General features: G+C 42.8%; 2 protein-coding genes across 3 annotated transcripts in view; both read left to right on the top strand.

Annotated features, from left to right (window-relative positions):
* Positions 1-21,240, top strand: part of kif26bb (kinesin family member 26Bb) — a 29,638-nt gene that overhangs the window by 2,325 nt on the left and 6,073 nt on the right. For both annotated transcript variants that reach the window (XM_056363235.1, XM_056363236.1), the window contains exons 3-12: positions 1,552-2,025; positions 4,804-4,925; positions 5,062-5,233; positions 12,148-12,357; positions 12,803-12,896; positions 14,660-14,931; positions 15,710-15,887; positions 16,152-16,290; positions 16,563-16,722; positions 16,943-20,078. In XM_056363235.1, coding sequence (XP_056219210.1) covers positions 1,552-2,025; positions 4,804-4,925; positions 5,062-5,233; positions 12,148-12,357; positions 12,803-12,896; positions 14,660-14,931; positions 15,710-15,887; positions 16,152-16,290; positions 16,563-16,722; positions 16,943-20,078 — 4,957 coding nt within the window. The remainder of the gene's footprint in view (positions 1-1,551; positions 2,026-4,803; positions 4,926-5,061; positions 5,234-12,147; positions 12,358-12,802; positions 12,897-14,659; positions 14,932-15,709; positions 15,888-16,151; positions 16,291-16,562; positions 16,723-16,942; positions 20,079-21,240) is intronic.
* LOC130160620 (golgin subfamily A member 6-like protein 22) lies at positions 8,262-11,360 on the top strand. The gene is made up of 2 exons (XM_056363237.1): positions 8,262-10,161; positions 10,399-11,360. The coding sequence occupies exon 2, from the start codon at positions 10,418-10,420 to the stop codon at positions 11,339-11,341; it is 924 nt and encodes a 307-aa protein (XP_056219212.1). The 5' UTR covers positions 8,262-10,161; positions 10,399-10,417; the 3' UTR covers positions 11,342-11,360.

The raw sequence follows: 21,240 nt of genomic DNA, 5'->3' as shown, positions 1-21,240 counted from the left end.
ATTTTACTACTGCAGTACATTTCTGTCTCTATATACTGTATCTGTCATCATTTCTCATTATGAAATATAAATACCCAAACCTGAAACTGAAAGGTGAAAATTGTATAGTTTGTCTATTTGTTGTAGATAAGGAGAATAGGCTATCAGGACATACGTGGGGCTTAATTACCCCATAGTAGAATTTTTTGTGGAAGACATAAATGTAGTCCCTAATGATTCAGCACTTTTGGAGTTTGAATGACTGTGTGAATGAATGTTTTACATAATAATTGAGAGCTCCTGTAAAGTACTCCTCCAGGGCAATATAGGTCATTGGCAATGTGCTGGCAGGATGGAGGTGGGAGGGGTAGTGAGTGAGTGTGTTGGATGTTGGAGGTGTCAAGGACAGACCAAAGAGGATGTGACACAAAGATGCCCAAGATGATGGTTTGATGTTTGATGCTCATTTTGTTAGATCTGACAGCCTGGGTGCAGACAGGCAGCTCAAATGACAAACTTGTGTCTAACAGTAACACACCATCATTAAATCATCGTGACATGATTTCACAAAATGACAGTATTGAATGACTGCCCAGCCCTCATTCATTGAAACAAAACTTTGCCTTGTTCTTTCGTTTATACCATGTTTTATTTACCCAACTGTCTCGTAGCCAGAGAGAAATATAACCAGCTTCAACATGTAAATATTAATTGAAAATTAAATGCTTCTTTAAACATGGTGACATGTTGTTCTCCATGAATCTGTGGTTAGCACTCGTTTCATTTGCTTTAAAGGTGCAGTATATTCCTTTTTTTTTTACTGCACATGGTGAAAATAGGATGGTATTAAAGGTCCAATATTTTACACTTTTCCAGTGTTTGATTTGCAGTTTTGATATCAATAAGAAGATATATTAATGCTTTTAAAAACTCAAATCCATCTCAATGTAGTTTTACATCTCTCTGGAGCTCTAGTAACAACAGGTCAATGAGCCAATCAGAAGAGATGGCTCAGAGCCTCTCCTCTGATTGACTGTTTTCTGAGTGATCCAATAAAAATGCAACAGATGTCAGGTAAACACTCAGAGAAACCAAATCCCCCAAGGTTGGATGGTGGGTCCAGGTGGGTGGGGCTTAGGGCATGGCTGAGAGTGATGACTACTTTGTTGTGACATCACAAAGTTAAAGAAGTCCTGACGGCTGGTTTTAAGGCTCAGTTTCTGAATACAGGCTGTGTGCATTTCTCTGTGGACTGAGCGCTTTGATACTTTCACAGTCTTAATATAGAACCTAGACCTGCTTTATAATCAAACCACACATGGACATCTACCTTTATACAATATGGGACCTTTAATACTAACTCCATAATTACTTTCCTAAGTGCTAAGATTGCCTGCAGTGCCCTTCCGTGACTCAATTGGCATATGCGAAATGATCATTCATGTAATTATCAAGATAGATAAGCTTTGTTATTATGTCTTCAGTAGAAGCTTTTTATGGATCTGATCTTATTAGGATTCCAGTTTTCAAATGTAAAATTATGTCTGCTGCCTTTTTTTTCTAACTCTACAGGACTTGAGTGACCTGTCAGCATTTCTTAAAGACAACCTTCGTGTCCATAGTCGGTCCACCACTGAATCCAGGGACAGAGAAAGGGAGCAGGGCCAGTGTGCGGCCTGTGGTACAAACCTGAACCAGCTCAAACAGGAGGCCATCCACCTGGCTCTGAGCAGGGGTCAGTCATTAGCTAAGCCTCCCTTTGAACCCAGCCTCAGCACAGGCTCACTGCTGGGACAAAGTGAGACAAAGCATGGGGACAGAGCTCCAAGGGAAGCTGCCATGGCTGCACATCAACCACACAGTCGAAGCCACAGTCCTCACAGCCCACAGAGCCCCAGGACGCCTCAGAGGACCCCCCAAACCCTCAGGCGGAGGGGGCCCAAGCTCCCCAACCCCGATATGGACCGCTGGCTAGAGGAGCAGCAGCTGGTCGCTTCTAAATCTGTGTCCAATACTGATGGTGTCACCATCTACTCTTACCATAAGGTACCCCCTAAAAGCTTTCTCTTACCACTAAATCACGCATAACACATCCCCTAGTGAGCACCCCCCTTTTAATGATCTATATGGGTAAAGTACGTCTTTACGGGTGCATGTGTCAGCAAGGCAATGATTCACAGTGCCTAATCAGAGCCTATTTAGATCCTATGGCTGCGGACATTGTTCAAAAGTACTTTTGCTAATGGAATGGAATTGGGTCATGATTTACCCCTGTCATAAAAGCCAGCAAGTCAAAATGCACTTGTGATCAATAGAGGGATGGTCATATTTAACAGGGTGGCTGGTGAAATATGCATTAATGTGATGGAAGCAGATTGAACCCGTCCTTCCCAAGTACCCAATGAAAAAGCTTATAAAGTGTTTTATATGATGTTGTTGGTCGAGTTTTGTTGGGTTTTTCTTTTTTACTCCTGATCCTTATGGATGAAAGGAAAATCCAGATACCCTCCCTTTGGTGTTCTATGTGTAGATATCATGTGACCTGGTTGAAAGAAAATCTTCACTGACATCACAATAAATTAAAATCAATTTGCTAAACTAATCCCCCCGAACACAATTATTTCAATCACAGTTTGGCAATTGTAACTAAGTACGGTAGCTTTGTCAAGCTTTGGATTTCTCCACATAATGGCGTGTTGTGCATGGGGCTGTAGTTAGAGTGATACTCAAAATATAAAGAGTTTGAAGGGTGGTGCTTTCTTTAACCTTTTCAATACAAAAAATATGAGACCTAGAGTGTGTTTATATGTTCTAATGTAAGCTCTAGATATCAGTATGTCTGGCCTACTCATGTGCTACCTACAAAATGTAACCTAAGACAATGTTACTTTCAAGACCAAGGAGATTTGTGAAGTTAAACATTAGATTAAAAATAGACCTGTTCACAATAAGACATCCACCGCTCCTGGCTAGGCTAACGATAAGAGCTCTGTCCTGCTCTATATTGAATTTAGGGAGGGTTACACTCCAAGCACCACAGCCAAGCCAGTCATCTATGACAGTGTTACTTTCGCTGAACAAAGTCCTCCAAAATCTTCTACACAACCACGTAGGTTGCTTGTCCCTATCCTTGGATACGACCCATAGGAGTGTACGAGTGGCAGCCGTACCGGACCTTTGTCATCATAGAAAGAATAATAAAAACACACAGTTAAGGCTGTGTCATGGTTTGGTTGGGTTTATGCACAGAAACTACTTGGTAAAGAAAAAGAGGAAAAGATTGTGGTTAGAACAAGTGCTTTCATAAGGTTAGAGGACCTTCATCATCATCATGTATGTAGCCATTATAACCATATTTAAGACTCATTTTAAAACAGGTCAACTGGAAATAATGAGTCAGCCAGAGAAACCAATTTCATTTGCCTCAAGGAGCAGGTGTTGGCATAAATAGCTAGCCGATCAAATCTGTCGACGGTCGCCAGCTGAGAAGGAGAAGCTGGCTTTTGTCTACTGCCGTTCGAAATCAAGGAGCTGCTGTTTCAAAAATTGCAAGAATTTCAAGCGTTAAATCTGCTGCTGTTGTCATTATGTGCTGCTCTTGACAGGCATAGCAACAGTAACTGGAGGGGGCGGAGCTTAGCTAATTATCCGTTAGACAAGGTCTTGAGAGCAATAGTGTAATTAATTATTCTTAATACACTTGCCTAATCAAAATCATCAATAACAATGCAACAGTTTTACTCAAATAAAACTATCCATGGTTGTGCAAGACTGTATAAGAAACTAGCCTGATCCAGGATGAGAGTACATCAATATAGGTTTATGCAGCTGAGGTGAAATAGTATGAGACTAGTGAAAGCGAAGAGGAGTAAGCAGAGAGGAGACGAAAATGGATAGCAGAAGAAGAGAAAGGGATATTAAGTGTTTAAGATGGCAGGCAGGAGAAAGGGTAGAAAGGATGATGGAGTGGAGAAAAGAAAACAAGATAATAAAAGAGAGAGAAATCAGAACAGGGAGAAAGAGACGGTGAAGGTTAAAAAAAAAAAAGGTTGTGACAGAAGATATGAGTCAACAAGAAAAGAAGAGGGGTGGGGAAAGTACAGCATTTATACATTATCCATATTAACTTAGGCTGTATACAGTATTAACCTAGCCCCGTTTTTACAATCTCCTTCCAGTCTCCTTCGAAACCACTACTGTCCTCCTCCTACTGTTTCACTAATTGGCATGGTTGGACATTATTAAAAGAAAAAAAAACTGAGATGACATTATTATCATGCCCTAAAAAAGCTGAGACATTGATGAGATGTGGAGCTCGAGAGCGGTGCAGAAAAGCACCGTAATCCAAAGATGTTGGCTTTTGAGGCCTGCGGCGACGGTCGGTGACTTCACGCTGGGCAGCAGCAGATGCATGCTGAATAGGCCATGTTGCACACACACAGCGTTATGAATGAGGGCAAAACACTGTGTTGGAATAACTTTACATAAAGCTGCTTGATGGAGGGTTTGTGACTGTGTGTGTCAGAGACTTTGACAGTATGTTTACTGCACCTCTTCAACCCTGAGTCATGTTTTGAACTCAGACAGCGGTCACTACTGCCATCAGAAACTATTCCTCACACTCCACATGCAGCTAGCAACAGCTGTAATATGAATTAATGGTGTAAGTTTAACCCAATGTGCTCCCAGCCTAGATGCCCTACTTAGACAGATGCACCCCATGTTCCTCCCCAGAGTAATTCACATAATAACAGCCCCTTTTGGAGTGGGTGCGGGAGTGCAATTACAAATTTGGATTTTATAATGAGCTCTCTCCCCTGGCAGGCTGCAGATGATGCAACCCTGGGCTGTGGTGATGCTGGGACTGTACAGACGAGCTCAAAGATCCCTCACATCTCCAGAGTGGTGACCATTGCCAATACTGCTGCCATGTCCTTTTTGGCCAGGTAAATAAATATATCGTTATGTGAATTAAAACAGCAAATGTGTGTAAAAATTATCTTTATCTGCAGCCATGCAGTTTGTACTGGTTGCATTATAAGTTTCAGTGGCATGTCACGCTGCCTCCCGTCTTCCCTGCAGGGCTGCTGAGAAGCTCAACCTGACATCGAGGAAAAAAGGCCAGGCTTCTGATCCAGCTCCTGCGCATTTCTCCACCTGCTTCAGGGAGATCATCCAGAAAAATCCGCCGCCTGTCCCCTCCTGCCTGCTCCAAGCTGCCACCAGAACCAAAGACTCACCCAATGTTGGCAAGGTAGATGCTGGAGCTTCGAATTCCAGTAGAGTCACAGTAGATAAAGATTTTTCTGTTTTTTAGTGAACCACATTGATAACATGATTATTTATCAGCAATTTTTCCTCACAGCTACTTGATATTTATTAAACTTAGATGAATGAAACTAAATGTAAGCACTCTTAAAACGATACTGATTGGCTGAAGTGTATCAGATACACAGATTACAGTCAGTTTGTGTATTAATGGAGCTATTTGTAAGTTTTGCTATTCTTACATAGCCATTGTTAGCATTAACAGCTGTTTAACTACCAGTCTAGAAGAAGTGTTGTGAGTTCAGCATCAAACTTTCTTCTTTTACTGACCAAGAGCTGTCTCCAGTGGTGGAAAGCAACACTAATGTTAACTCTTGCCTCTATCATGTATTTTCTTCTACTGAAGTTAGCTTGCTAACCAGCTAGCCCGGGCCTGTCTTGCCACTTTCCAATAGTGACTCACTGTAGCCTCCAATCTGCCTTGAAGATTTAGCGCTGCTCAGAAGGGTGTACTATAATCTCTTGTCTTGTAAATGCAACAATGGCTGAAGCTCTTGTCAAGTGACCATCACCACCACCTGCTCCCCGCAAGAAACCACGTTCAGCAGCAGAGAAAACTCACAAATAGCCCTTTTAATGAAATGAAATATAATGTCTTCATTAGTGAAATTTAGAGGCACTAGTAGCCTCAGACTTTAGATAGATTGAGGTCAGCTAGTTCCACCGGCTTCCAAATCTTTATGCTTAGCTAATCACCTACTGCCTCTAAGCAGACAGATATGAGAGTCGAACCAATCCTCTCATCTAACTCTCAGCAAGAAAGCGAATAAGTGTATTTCCCAAAATGCAGAACTATTTCTTTAACATTGGTGGGGTTGTGTTTTTTGGTGCAGCTGGAAATCCAGTTGGAGAAACAGATTAATGTGTTTAAAGGCAGCACAAGCCGACACATTGTACAATGGTGTGTAACATTGATAGATAGGATTTTACAACTCCAACTCCAAATATACATATTATTATAAATTCAAATAGAAAATCTACACAGATTTAAATATAGTTCCAACTACAGTCATCTCATTTGACACGTTTGCTGAGACAAGTGAAGATGTACTATCAGAAAACTTACTACTACATCCTCACCGACAACCACCACCTTGGAAGTGTTTTTACCACCCTGCTTGTGGAGTAAAGAGATCGCAGTCAATTTGGAGGAGATCCTATATCATTCCTCCTTCATGATACACTGTAATGTGGTGCTAATGTCTCCATCTTGTTCATCCCCTCCCCTCCCCTCCTCTGGGAGAAACTGGGGAGATCAATATGGCTGCCTGCCCTTCCCTTGTCTCATAGATGGACTCTTGGGTTTAGTCTAGAGTTACAGATAAGGGCTCAGATAGACCCCACTGCCAGCCACACCTGCCCGAGCACTCGGCTCTGTGTGCCTCTGCGTGTGAGAATATATGTGTGTGGGAGCGGAGGAGGATTTTCTCTGCCTTTAAATGGGTCTCTTGAATAATTTAACCCTCATAAATACAGTTTGACACATGTTCAATAGGGTTAGGGAGCCACTTCTTGCATAAGGTATTAAAATTATTAGGAGGGGAGCGGAGAAAAAAAATCCTTTACAGACATTGGAAATTCATCATGTGGCAGATGGAATATGGCTGTCAGGTCTTCAGATTGTCAATGTCAGATGATGTCATTGTGGTGTGGTGCAGTCCTGCACAATTTCAAGAGAACCACATTTGACTGGGTGTTTAGCTGCACAGCGCTACTTGCAATCCGTGCAGACCTGAATCCTGATTATGAATAACTTTATAATTGGTTTACATATTGTAATACAGCTATTTTTTCTTTTGTGAGGTAAATGTTGCCTTGTCTTCCTGCAGACTAAAACCTATGAGCCTTGTTAAATGGCTGTCGGAGTCAGGATCTAACTTAATTTAAGACCTTAAAGCCCCTCAATTCCAAGGCTTCCTGTAGAGAACTGCATTAAGGAATTAATGTCATGACATGCGGAAATATAGCAGGAGGTATGCATCGCCATGTAGTTTAAGTGCATGTGTAGCTTCTGCACTAACTGGATCAACTGGCTGTCTACGTCAGTCGAAAGAAAACATGTTTTTATCTCAATTAAACATTAAACAACAACATGCTGCTCATTCTTGTATTCATAGAAAAAGACTACCTGATGTGTCGAAGGATACAATAAAGTGATGCCAGTTGCAAACATTCACAACAGCAAAGTACACCATCATTAGCTCACCATCCTCAATGCTCAAACCTAATCCTTTTTGACATTTACCGCTTTGTTCTGCCAAGGCTTCCCTTTTGCAACTGAGGTTTCTTGCAAGCTACGTTGCATAAAATAGTATCTCAGGCTCCTGGGGCTGAGCAGCAGGGACTCAATGCTCAAGTCTGACTCTTACTTCCCTCTCTCACACAGCTACATTTATGTATAAATAGAGGTAAAACACACTGTACCTGACATCATAACAGGGAGCTTTAAACAACGTATTTGAATATTTTGTTGCATACACTTTGGTATATACGGTATATTTTAGAGTTATCACTGAAATCTGTGTTCTTCAGCAGGTTAAAACCTGCTGAATTTGATATGAAGATATTTTTGAACTCATTATATTTTCATAAGTTTCTGTATGCTGCTGGTATTTATTTTCCTGAGTTAAACCTGCAATTTTGCCGCTGCTTCTGAAATCACCTACATACATGTTGCCATGTAAAAGCAGAGTACACACACACACCCACTTCTTGCATTTAATAAATTAGTTTTCTTCTGTGTGTCTCAAAGTAGTTTAAAATGTCTAGCCATTTCCTGTATATATGTATACAGTATGAATACATGAGTAAGGTTAATAGCAGTGCTCACACTTCCTTCAACAACCCTTGTGAAAGGCATTTAGTCTCTCAGCCTGTAGCTGTCCACTGGTGACATAGTGTCAACTTTTTTTCCCATAATACATGTAATAAATGTGCAGTCTAGTCAACCAGATGACAGAACAAAAATATATTTTCAAAGTTACCGTTAGTATCAAGTCATACAGACATTCTTTGTTTAATTGTAGTTCTTGAGATTTATCCATTTCTGTTGCTTTATATTTAAAATGGAGGTGAGGCTTGAATTTACATTTACACAAGACTAATACTGTGTTTCATTGACCTTGGAAATCGGAGATGGGAATGACGTCACACCTAACCCTAACCCAGTTGAAAGCACTATGCCATATAGTACACATACAAACCCATTGCAACATGTCCAGAGATAGAGGTTAGACAGTACTGTGTGTATGATTGATGAGACACAAATAAGACAGTAGTGCTAATAAACATTATACTACTACAGCTTTCACTTCTGTTGATATGCAGAGCAGCCATCTTGGATTTTGAGGTGGTGAGGTTATTCTGACTCTGTCGTAAATCTGACTTCAGGGGTTATTCCAGTTGAAAAATCTGAGTTCAAATGAAACGCACCATAAGAGTATACAGACATGTTAATGTGTCTGTGAGGCTGGATTTTAGGCAGAGTAGTGCTTTGAGCTAAATGCTATCATTAGCATGCTACTCGGAATGACAATGCCAGCATGCTGATGTTCTAGCGGGAATTAAATCGTTCACCATGTAATGTGTAAACATACTTACATTTACTTATTAGCATTAAACACAAAGTAGCCTACATCATGTTAGTGTGCAGTGCACATTTTTGGTCTGAAACGTGCGCAACACCATATATTGGAAAACTTGAAATACTCAATACATTTAGAGGTCTGTAGCCGGAGGGAGAAAAACACACTCCCGTATCCTGGCAAGAGCCCAAACTCCACTAATGAACACATTACACTGAGATACTAAAATTACAATTGATATGTCAAATTGTAGTTTTAGGGAGAGTTAGGGGGAGGTAGAACTACTTTGTCACAAATAGGCTACTTTATCCTCCTGTTCAACATTTAAGCAGTTTCTCTGCTGCTTGCCTGGTAACATCACAGCTACAACAACAACTGTTGTTCAGGTTTTACAGCATGTAACCCCCCAGAAAAACACTCACATTTCTGTTTACATATAGATTAAACAAATGGGAAACAAGAGCAGTTACAGGCCGAAAACTGAAGAGAGCTAAAACTGAAAAAAAAAAAAAAACTACTTTGAATTGAGGATTATCACCATTGACCAATAGCAAGACAGCCAGACAGTCCAAAACAGAGGAAGCCATTGTAGCTTAGATGTGCTGAATCCTCCACAACCTCCTCCATTATAGTAAAAACTGCTCCACTAGAGAACAATGGTTTACAGACAAGTGCAAGACAGAAGCTGTACACATACAAATTCATCTTTTGAATAGACAGTGTAAAGTTAGTGTCCCATTAGCGACCAGGCAAACAGGCTAACACATTTTCTAACTGGCCATTAGCATGTTAGTGAGTTTTATTTGACATCTTCAATAACTTTTTATTGACATTAAAAATGGTTTTTAGTGGTGTTTAGTGGTGAACAAAATGCCAGGAGGAAGAAAATAGAGAAAAGCTTTGGATTGACTTCATTTCCACATAACAAATCAATAATGAGGATCAACCAGACTTAATGAATTGAGTCTGGAAAAGCAGGAAACACAATATTTATAAAGAATTAATAATTTACATTTATTTGACTCATTTGACCATTAAATTAAACAATAACAGAATTGTGTGATGCAGCTGATTCTACAGCTACAGATTCCAGAAGCTGAATCCACTTATGATGCGTCTCTCTAGAACTCTCGCAGCTACAGTTCACCTCAGTGTTACCTTGTCTCTCAGTCACACCAGTGTTGAGTTCCCGTCCGATCTACAACAGTGATCACATCTGATACCGTCGACTACCTACAAACATCTGCAAACATCTACTGCGAGACCAAAGGTCATCTGTGTGTTTCCTGGTTCCATCACAACTCAAAACACATATGTTTAAAACTGCCTTTTCCATCTGATGCCAATTGCTCTGTCACTTTTGTATTGTTTTTATTTTTATATTTCATTTTTATCGTTGCTTCTTCTTAATGTGTTTTAAATCTCAATTTGTGTAACTCTGTACGGTGTCCTCGAGTGCCAAGAGAGGCGCCTTTAAATAAAATGTATTATTGTTATTATTATTCAGAGAAAACAACTCTGAGAAAATGGCAGAGGCTGTTCCACAGAGCTGTCCACGTCGCAGACCAGAGGCCAGAAGAAAACAAAGTGAGCTCTCTGTTCTGCGACAGGAGAACACCCGCCTGGAGAGGCAGGTGAACCGCCTGCTGATTACTGACACAGTCAAAATCAGCAACCTGGAGGAGCGTCTGCAGGCCAGGGAGCAGGAGGTCCTGGACGCTTTTACAAAGCACTGGGAGGAAACTGTGATGAACCAGATGGAGGTCGGCCGTCTTCAGCAGTGTCTCCAACTGCAGGAGGAGAAGAACCAGCAGGAGGTCAAGGAGGTCAAGGAGGAGCTCAACCAGAGCAAAAGGGACCTCCTGCAGCTCGTGAAGGAGAAGGAGGAACTTGCTGAGAGACTCACTCAGGTTGAAAACCAGCTGAGGAGCCAGGAGGAGCAAAAACTCCTGATGGAGGAGGCTTGGAGGGAGAAGTTCAACGCTCTGAGAGCGGAGGTCGCCAGCAGAGAAGAGAGCTCAGAGAGGAGAAGAAAACAAGTGGAGGAGGAGAAAGACAAGGAGGAGCAGGAGGAGAAACAAAAGGAGGAAAAGGAGGAGAAAGACAAGGAGAAGCAGGAGGAGAAACAAAAGGAGGAAAAGGAGGATATCAAGAAGAAACAAAAGAAAGAGAAGGCAGAACTGAAGAAGCAAAAAGAGGAGGAGAAGCAAGCACAGAAAAACAAAGAGAAAGAGGAGAAGAAGGCTCAGAAAAAGAGAGAAAAAGAGGAGAAGGAAGAACAGAAGAAGAGGAAAGAGGAGGAGGAGAAGGCAAAGAAGGAGAGCAAAGGAAAGGAGAAGACGGAGAAGAAGAGAGGGATGTGGAGCTGGATGCACAGAAACAAGAAGTGTGACAGCGACAGTCAGGTGGAGGAGGCGGCTGGTTGCTCCACTCAGACCGGAGGACAGTAGCTCTCCAACCCACCCCCCACCCCCCTTCACCTCTCCCCCCTTTCCACCTCCCCCACCCTTCCTCCATCTGCCTTACTTCCATGCCTCCTTAACTTACCCCTCAACCTTCCCCATATCTACCCCCCCATTCCTTCTTCCCTCACCCCGCCTACCCATCCTCACATCCTCCCTCTCTACCTTTCCTCTATTTCCCTCACCCTCACCCCCTTCCCCTTCCTCCCAACCCCCTCCTACCTCCACACTTTATGTTTGTTATGAAAAACTTGATCCGATAAAATTCTTTTACCATATTTCTTCATGTCTCAGCCTCTCTGAATATCAATATACAGTTTGACTATTTGGAGAAATTCAAAGTGTTACCACTGACCCATGTTACAACCATCCCTGTTCCCCCATACAGCTGAGGCTGATGGGAATTTCATTTGTTTGGCACGCATCTTGTCATGAATCAAAGTAGTGGACCAATACAAATTTTGATCTGGCGATGGTGCCGGATTAAAAGCAGACGGTGCACCAAAGTTGTTATAATTCATTCTCTGTGGATCACAAATTACATGGCAAATCCTTTTAATGGTTGTTGAGGTATTTCAGACTGAACCAAAGTGGTGGACAGACCAGCAGTACCATCCCTAGAGCCATGCCACTGAAACAGCAAATAATAACCGTGTATGAGTTTAAAGCAGAGCACTACTTAAACCAGGAAGTTTACTCAGTCAAATGAAAAAAAAAAACTCTGGGTGTTCAGTGGTGTGTAATATACTGTAAATTTCAACATGGTTCTCTTTTCCATTTGCTTTGGTGTACAGGTCAAAGTCGTGCTGAGGGTAAGCCCAACACTGTCAGGAGGCCAAGGCCAACCACCTGCTCTCCAGATTGACCCATCCAAGAAAAGGGTCACTATAATGGATCCAGTTAGTAAAAGCCAACCACCCACTACAATGATACAAGGCAGGGACAGCAGAAATCTCCTGAAGACATTCAACTTTGATGCTGCCTATCCTCAGGAGTCAAGCCAGGTTTGGTTCTTCATCCTGATTACTGCTGAATATGATTTATAAAGTGGTGTCAACTGTTTCTATTTGTGCTATAGCGTACTACTCATCTATCTTGTTTTACATTGACAGATACGTGATGGTGTAATGTGACTGTAGAGCATTCTATGTTCAAGTATTCAAAATGCACCCCCCCCCCTCCCCTCAGGACACACACCATGGTTAGCTCAGCTCTGTCTGTCTGATGACCTGAAAACTGATAGGGCCTGGATAGCCACCACAATTACACAGCCCATCAATTATATTCAAGTTTTCTCCAAGCTCTGCTTACGATATCTGAGCCCAAGGGAATGTACAGAATCAGAAAAGCATCCCTCCTCTGCTCCGGCTCTTACATTTCATTGGATGTTCTCCCTCAGTGCGGAGATGAATCATAAGACGCTCGCTGTCCTTTGTTCTGTCTGACCAGGCTGAGGTGTGTGCAGGCGTCTTGGCTGACATCATCCGCTGCGTGCTCAGTGGCAGCGATGGATGTGTTCTGGGTTTGGGATGTGCTGCTGTGGGTGAGTAATCGGTCACAGTGAGAGGCCACGGGTTAAAATCTTAAGATGAGAGTGGAATGCTTTTAGCTACGCTTAGTGGCCAACCCACCCTCCCCCTCTCCTTTACCTCTGTCCCACTCCTGCTATCATTCACTCTTTCATTATCACTTAAACTTCCCGTCTCTATTTTATCTCTCTGTCCTCTTATCAATCTTGATCAATCTCCAGCCTTCCTGTTGTTGTTTTTTTTTTGCTTTCTCTCTCTGGCTCCATTTTGTCCTTTTCTCCATCATCTTTATTTTCCCCAAAAATTGTTGCCATTTCAACTCTTTCCCTCTTAGTCATTCATCTTTCACCTGTTCCTTTGTAAATAAAAGCATATTCATCAATTATACAACACGTGTTTTTCTTAAAAGCTTGCCACTGCCCGATAGACATTTCAGCATACTAGACAAAAAGACACATTTTATTTTATTCTGCTGCAGCACTGAGCTCAGAGGGGGCTGTAAACAAAATGGACTGTAATATGTTGCTATTAGAGAGATGGAACCCTGCACTTAGCGTTGGTGAAGGGGTTTAATAGATTGCAGCACACACACACACACACACACACACACACACACACACACACACACACACGCACACACACGTTAAGGTAAGGACAGGGTCTCCTTGGAGCTGCTTTTTCACATGACGCCACTCTCCGTAAATCTGATTGAATTAGTTGGCCAATACAGACTACATGTGGCCCACAGCCAGAGGGATATCAATCTCCTCCGCAGAATACTATTCTCTCTGAATAACGGCAAGCAGCTCGCCCTTTAATTGGAGTAAACCAATTCTCTTATCCTCATTCAATTAGAGTTTGGATAAGACAAGAGAGCATAAAACAGGCCCGTAACTCAAAACTAATGTGGGCCAAAAGTGCAGTAGGAGATACAGCATGGCACCAGTCCATAAGAAAATCTCAAAGTGTTCCTGGGTATGTTTCTGTGCTTCTGCTCTGTCTTCATTTGTGCATTGTTGAGTGTAAATGTATTGTGTTTTGTGTGTGCCAGTGCACTTCTGCCATTATACATACACCCATGCTTCTAAGCTGTCTTACAAATGTGTTCTTATGAAAGTATTGTGTGTGTGAACATAGTGGAAAACACAATTTCTCTTGCCAACATTAATCTCCCCCCAATATGATATCCACTATGCACTTCAGCCCCTGTCAGTGTTAACTGTTGGCCTGGAGGCGACCTATCAACCCACTTTAGATGAAACCACGCCTACTTCTGTACGACCAAAGCTTTGACAGAACGGCCAAAGACAAAGTGGCTTGGAAAGGGCCAGTGTTATCAGCAGCGTCTTTCCTTCCTGCCAAGTTTTAACTGGTTGATATAATGCATGGGACGCACACACTGTCCCCCGCAGGCTCCACTCCCATTATGCAGACAGTGACAGTGACAAGAGCGCTAACTGGTTTTCCACCTGTGACCAGGCCACTTGTGTTTGCCAAAGCTGAGGTTCAGCGACAGGGACTCAATGTTTCTTTGCACTCTATCACCATTTTTTCAACCAACTAGTACGTTTTATCATTCGCACTTAAAGCTTTAAATACAATAACTGAAGTGGCTCTCAAGCATAAATCATATAAAAATGTGGGTTTCAAACTGGATATTTGTGTTTATTTGTCGACGGGATGCACATGTGTTTATATGCTAGCACGTACGTATATATATACTGTACTTTCTGTGTGTGTGTACTGTATGTATGGATACATCTGTTGTCTGCCCCAGGCTCCTGGTCCAGCATGGTGGGGAGTGATGAGAGCATCCAGAAGCTCGGGCTGATTCCCTGTGCCATCTCCTGGCTGTACAGCGCCATCGAGCGACGGAGAGAGAAGACCTGGACTGATCTGACCGTGTCAGTGTCTGCCATCGAGCTCTGCTGCGGCGAGGAGGACACACTGAGAGATCTACTGGGGGAGGTCGTCCCCTCGTTAGGCAGTATCCAGGACAGCCCGAGAGCCCGAATTAGACTCCAAGAAGACCCCATCTACGGGATACAAGTAGGATGAAATTTTTTTTTTATTAGAAAAAAGAAAGCTTGTTAAATAAACAGGGGCTCGTTCTGAGCTCAAGCACACAAGGGTTCATTGATCCAAATTGGTGGTGTATTCCTTTGAAGAACAAACCTAAGAATTTGACTATCATTGGCTTGATTATTTACAGTCTAATCAGTCATTGTAAACATAAACAAGCCTGTCCCAAATCTGGAAACCAGAGAGCCAAGGCCGTACTTTCTGTTCCTGACAAGTTGATCAATTTCTTGGCTATGCTTCAAAGACTCAATTTGAAAATTAGTACACGAATTAGTGTTATTTTACAGTTGTTTTAGCAGCTATGAACCACAAACTGTGGCTCTATTCCTAGAAAAACTGGATATTTTTAGTGGCTACAAAGTAAATTGCCCATTCATTGTCAGTAGGTGCCAGTGATATCACAGATAATATGCCAGATTCCTTTGTTTAAGTTAGATTTTAGGCTTTGTATGATTACTGTCAATTGGTATAATTGATCTACAAGTGTATGTGAGGAGATAATGCTGCAGTGAGTGAAACCTGTTAGATTACATAAAAAGATTACACGTGATTACATTATCATTGAACAGCTCTCTCCTCCCTCGCACTGTCGTTTGCCAAATGCAAAGCAGTAGCTCATTGGTGTAGGTGTCTCTGTGTTTCTTTATTGAACATGAAATCTACTGTATGAATGGAGCTGTAAATAGTTTATGAAGACATTCTCCACACATTAGGTTTTATGACCCTCCTCTTAACTTCCTCCCAGCTACGCAACCACAACCGAGTGAAGGCCCCGACCGCCGAGCGCGCTGCTTCCCTCCTGGACGCGGCCATCGCAGCGCGTCGGCACAGTGACTTCGTTACGTACCTGTCCCACAGCTCCATCATGTTCTTCACTCTCCACGTCCAGCCCCCTCGAACGGAGAGCAGCACCATTGGCAAAGGTTGTAATGAAATATTCAGTCACCAGGACCGCTTGTCTCTGCTTGAAGTCTGTTTCCCCTCTCCATAGTTAATCCTGAATTCAAGAATATAATGCATTTTTATATATGTTTTATAATATAAATCTATATAAATATATTATAAATTTATCTATCTATCTATCTATCTATCTATCTATCTATCTATCTATCTAATTTATTTGCTATTTATTTGAATATTTGAAGACATGAAAAAGGTTTTGTATTTACACTGATCTCCATCTCTAGGTTCGCGTGGCCCCACCAAGTTGACCATGATAGATGTGCGTAGTGGTATGAGGGGTATGATCAAAAATAAACCTCCTCACTCTGAACTGGGCCCTGTGGTCGTGTCTCTATTGAGTGGACTTAAAACCACCCCCAGCAAGTAAGAAACTAAATATTAATGGTGGACACATTCTGGCAGAAATTGGTGTAGAGTCAACTCAACTCTCTAACATTAATATTTTGGCAGTCAGCTGAAGTTGATTCTGACCATTGGTCTTGTAACTTGGTTTCCAAAAAACCCGTCGTAAACCCATTTTATACTGGCTAAAGCTAAAGCTCGACAATAGTGACATACATTCAAAATGACAGATTTGGCTGCTTGGAAATGATCCTTTGAGTTAATGTCTGGACATTTGCACTGTCTCTGCACAGGGGCAGTAAGTTGACTATGCTCCTGCGAGAGTCCTTGGGTCATACAAACTGCCACACTGCAGTGATCGCTGAAGTTGCTGATTCACTGGCACACCTTCAAGAGACCTTGTCCACCATCCAGCTGGCGTCTCGCATTCGCAGGACACAGAAAAGGACGAAGGTATTGGACAGTACATGTCCTGTAATATCTTTTTACTTTCATATTCATCTTCTATACAACCTTTTAATGGCATCACGATGGTGGTGCGCTTTTAAAGGAAATGACAGATTTATTCATTTTGTCCTACCATGAGAGTGTTTCCATTTTACCCCAATGACGTATTTGTCAGTTTATGTTTTGGAGCTCAGTTCTAACACCATGATTTGTCTTCATTCAACAGCAATCCACCTCATGCTCTCCTTGCGGGAGGAGTTTAACTAAAGAAAAGAGAGGGGTTCAGTCTTTGTCCCTGCGGGCGTTCCACTCCACTGATGAGGTCGATGTTGACATCCATCCTTTCCGTCTTCGTGGTGAACTGGATGAGCATTCCAGTAGCGACCAGTCGTGCGACACAGTCATCCAGATAAACTCAGATGGCTTCATCCAGTCTAGTGCAGCCCCAAGGCTGGCACAACCTGAATTTGTGCCCATCATACCTTCTTTGCATCCCAACAAGACTGACTTGGATGATCCGGAGTTTACCGCTCTCCTCCAAGAGCTTCTGAGAATTCCTCAGCTGCAGGGAGAGAAGAAGAACGAGGAGACTGCTCAGGGGCATACTGAAACGTTAAAAGCAGATATAAAGCCGCGAGAGAGGGATTGTCTTAAATGTGAAACATTTGCTGAACTTCAAGAGCGTTTGGGCTGTATCGATGGCAGTGAGTTGATCATGGATGTGCTCAAGTCGTCCTCAAAAGGCCCTTCTGTCACATCCAAATCACAACCCCAGAAAGAAGCAGGGAAGCAGGCAGACACCAAATCATCAGACGCATCACAGACGTTGCTGAATCAGGGTTTAGGCTGCAGTCAGACCTCTGTTGGAGAAAAGCCAACAGATGGTGCCTCCCCTGGAGACAGTTTCCAGAGGGAGGATTCAGGTCTGTATGACTGTGAGGAGTGCAGTGCAACTAGTTCCAGTGAAGAACTCCTCAATCAAACTCTCAGTCTGAACATGACCTGTCGCTCTGAGCCTCCCAACACAGGAACTCTTAAGTCACGTGATAAGCTTCCTTCTCAGGACTTTGGTATGGCAGCTCAGGGTGGTTCCCTCGCACATCAGCCTACAGGAATACAGGAGGGTCCGGAAGCTGCTGATTGGTTCAAACCAGACAAAAGGGCGTCACCAGTTGGCAAGAGCTCCCCCATATCTCCTTCTTCCTCCTGCTCATCTTCACACTCCCTGGCGACCAGTGTTATACATGGGGATGTCTTACCCAACTGCCCCATGGAGGATGTTAAGGAAATGAAGGCCACCATCACAGTGACTGTCCAACAGCCACTGGACCTAAAAGGTCAAGATGAACTTGTCTTCTCTATGGTAGAGGAGGTGACCATCAGTGGAGCGTTGAACAGAGGGAGGACGGGCGGAAACATTATTTGTATCAGAGACACCGCCCAGTCACAGGCGCATGCTCAGGGCTCTGCCAGCTCTCAACCAATCAGGATAATCAGCAATGTCAGTGAAGAATCTGTAGCTGCAGGTTCATCTAATACAACCAAGAGCTCTGTTGTTCAGCCTGTAGCAACAGAGGACAGCACTGAAAATCCCCATCTTCTACCGAAAAGAGAAAAAAAGTTCTTACCTTCTTTTATTAATCCGATGCTGATTAGTACAGAAGTGGATTGTGATTTGGATGGTGGTACAGAAAAAGAAAGTTCCCGTGAGTCAGGGTCTGAGCTCAAAAGAAATAATGTCAAATGTCCAGAAGATAGGAAGACGCTCGAGAAGAGGAGTGGAGCTTTTGCCTCTGAAACACATGTCAAAAAGTCTGACAGGGTATGCGACTCAGCTTTTAGCCAAATCTCTTACGACCCAGTGGTTTTGGAAGATTCAGCTTTCTGTGATGAAACTGCGGAGGACAAAATGTGTGGAAAGAGACCAAGAAGTGCAGACAAGAGACACCCTAGAGACAGGGAACATGTTTATTCCACTAACACTCAAAGGGGCTCGGAGGGGGGAGAAATCATCTGCAAACATGTTGGGAATGCCCCCAGGAGAATTGGTGTTTCACCTGGTTACCAAGAAACCGCCACTGCTTCCTTTAAAACAGGTAGTTTGCCTAGAGGCTGGCAAAATGCCAACTACCCGGAAAGCTACCACGGCTGTCACATGGTAGACGACCACAGAGACCCAAGGGGGGTGACATCATCCACCCCATGTAGCCCAGGGGTAACTCTGGAGAGGAGGCAGGGCAGACAGCACTCCCCAGCGAACCACAGCCACAACATGTCCTCCCCTCGGAAATACGGAACGGAGTACAAACAGAAAGATAGCAGTGCTTCCAGAAAGGGAGCTGGGCCTTTGTTTGAGACCTCAAGTGTAAGAATGAAACACGATAATATGAGTGAGAGGCTGAACTCCCCCTTTGACGACAGTGGTAGGCTTTTCAGTTCCAAATTGGAGCAGCTGGCTAGCAGAACAAATTCCCTTGGGAGAACCCCAAGCGACTTCCCAACTCTGGATAGAGGCAGTAGCAACACCTCTATGAGCTCTAAGGGGAGCTCCAAGGGAAGTAGTGAAGGGGCTTGTAAGGGAGGTTATAAAGGAAATAATGAGGGACATTGTACATTACCAAGGGCCAGCAGGAGCCCCAGGAAGAATCCTCGATCTGACCAGAGTCCTCACTTCTTCTCTTCCGAAAACCCTGTAGCTCAATCTGCTAAGCATACCCATTACAAGCTCTCTGCTGTTGGGAAACTAAAGATGGCTACCCCAAAAGTCCGTCGACTGTCAGCCCCCAGCATCAAGAACCTTAGTCTCTCCCACAAAGGCCTGCGACAGTCCATCAACCGCAGTGCCAGTCTTTCCCCAGACAGTAAAACTGTTAACTTTGAGCGGACATCCTCCTTCCTCTCCTCTTCCCCCCCAAGATCTTTTCACTCCATCAGTCGGACTCCAAGCCAGAGCTCCACATGCTCATCATCGAAATCTGCCATCCAGGGGTTTGTCAACGGCCGGATCTCAGACCTCCTTAAGGAAAGGCCCTCCAGCCCGACCTCAGGAGGAGTGGACCACATCACCGCTCTGCCCTCGCCATACAGTCGGGTGACTGCTCCCCGCACACCTGATCACCTGAGTGGGCACGCGAGTGACACCACCAGCGTGTTGAGTGGCGATCTGCCACCTGCTATGGGGAAGACATCTCTGTACTTCTCGAACAGGAACAGTATGGTCAGCAGTGGCTATGACAGCATGGTGAGGGACAGTGAAGCCACAGGCAGCACCACCTCAAACAGAGATTCAGTCAGCGACCGGAGCGGCTCTCTCCTCAGTGTGGCTCGCAGCTCCCGGTCATCTCGGAGGAAAGGCAGCACAGGTAAAACACCTGGATTAAGTGGCCTTTTATGAACTGAACTCATTGACTTTCTCTTCTGGAAAGATCAGAACCTAATCCAGGTGCTGAGAACTCATCGTGTGTTGATGATGTTTGGGATTATTTTTGCTATTCTAATCTGAAAAATTCTGAGGTTAGGATGTTTTTTGAGCATTTTAAAGATTACTTCATTTGGGCATATTAAACTATTTAACACATTTTTCCTTCCCTTGTAGCAACCAATGGTTTCCATTCATTTTAATACAGTATGAAAATCCACTGGTAGAGATTTAAAATTGGGATAAATAACAGTTTTCCTTTTTCTTTTCTTTTTTATTACCATGCATAGTAATGCAGTTGAGGACGGAGATCTTTTGTTATTTTGAATGTGTAGTGACCCTGTGGTATGTTGACGCATTCATGAAAGGTCCATCAAAGCTGCATTTATCATTGTACAATTTTGCTATATAACAATTCAGCTAACTGCATTAATAAAATTCTCTTTTGTTTCTTCAAACAAAAGATAAAAGATGCTGTTTAATGTTTACATCTTACAAATATTGCATAAATCTGCCATATAATTTCTTGTCTAGACATGATCTGGTATATGCAGTTTCCAAACCAAAAACAAGTCTAGACTCCAGCCATCATAGTTTTCGTTTTGTAATCTGACCACATAACATTTTAATGTGACGTTAATTGGAGACGACACATCTGTAGAATGCAGTCAGACATAATTTCCTTACTGGCATTAAAAGCCAAATTGTGTAGGAGGTCACATCATTAATATATGAACCCAATGACGGCACTCACTAATGGAGGCATAAATGCAGAAAATTAAGAGTGTTTGGCTGATACAGTAAATTATAAAGATGCATTTGTGTGCATAACAACAACATTTGCTAATGGAGTTTCACACAGAGAAACCTTTAATAGCATTTTTTGAAAATATGGTTAACACAGCGATGATGCTGCTAATGGAGCAGTAAAAAACAATAAACAAGGCTTTTGCTGGATGAGCATATGAATTAAAAAGTGTTCCCTTACGTGATTAAATCATCTACATTCTGATGAAAGCTGTATATCAGATGTTATTAAATGTATATTAGAATTAAAACATACTCTATGGATCCTGGTGTTATAAAACGTACACTATGTTTTCCTG

This window comes from Seriola aureovittata, chromosome 19, assembly GCF_021018895.1.
Source record: "Seriola aureovittata isolate HTS-2021-v1 ecotype China chromosome 19, ASM2101889v1, whole genome shotgun sequence".
Lineage (NCBI taxonomy): Eukaryota > Metazoa > Chordata > Actinopteri > Carangiformes > Carangidae > Seriola > Seriola aureovittata.
Note: the sequence above shows the minus strand (reverse complement) of the source record. Positions and strands in the feature narration are given on the sequence as shown.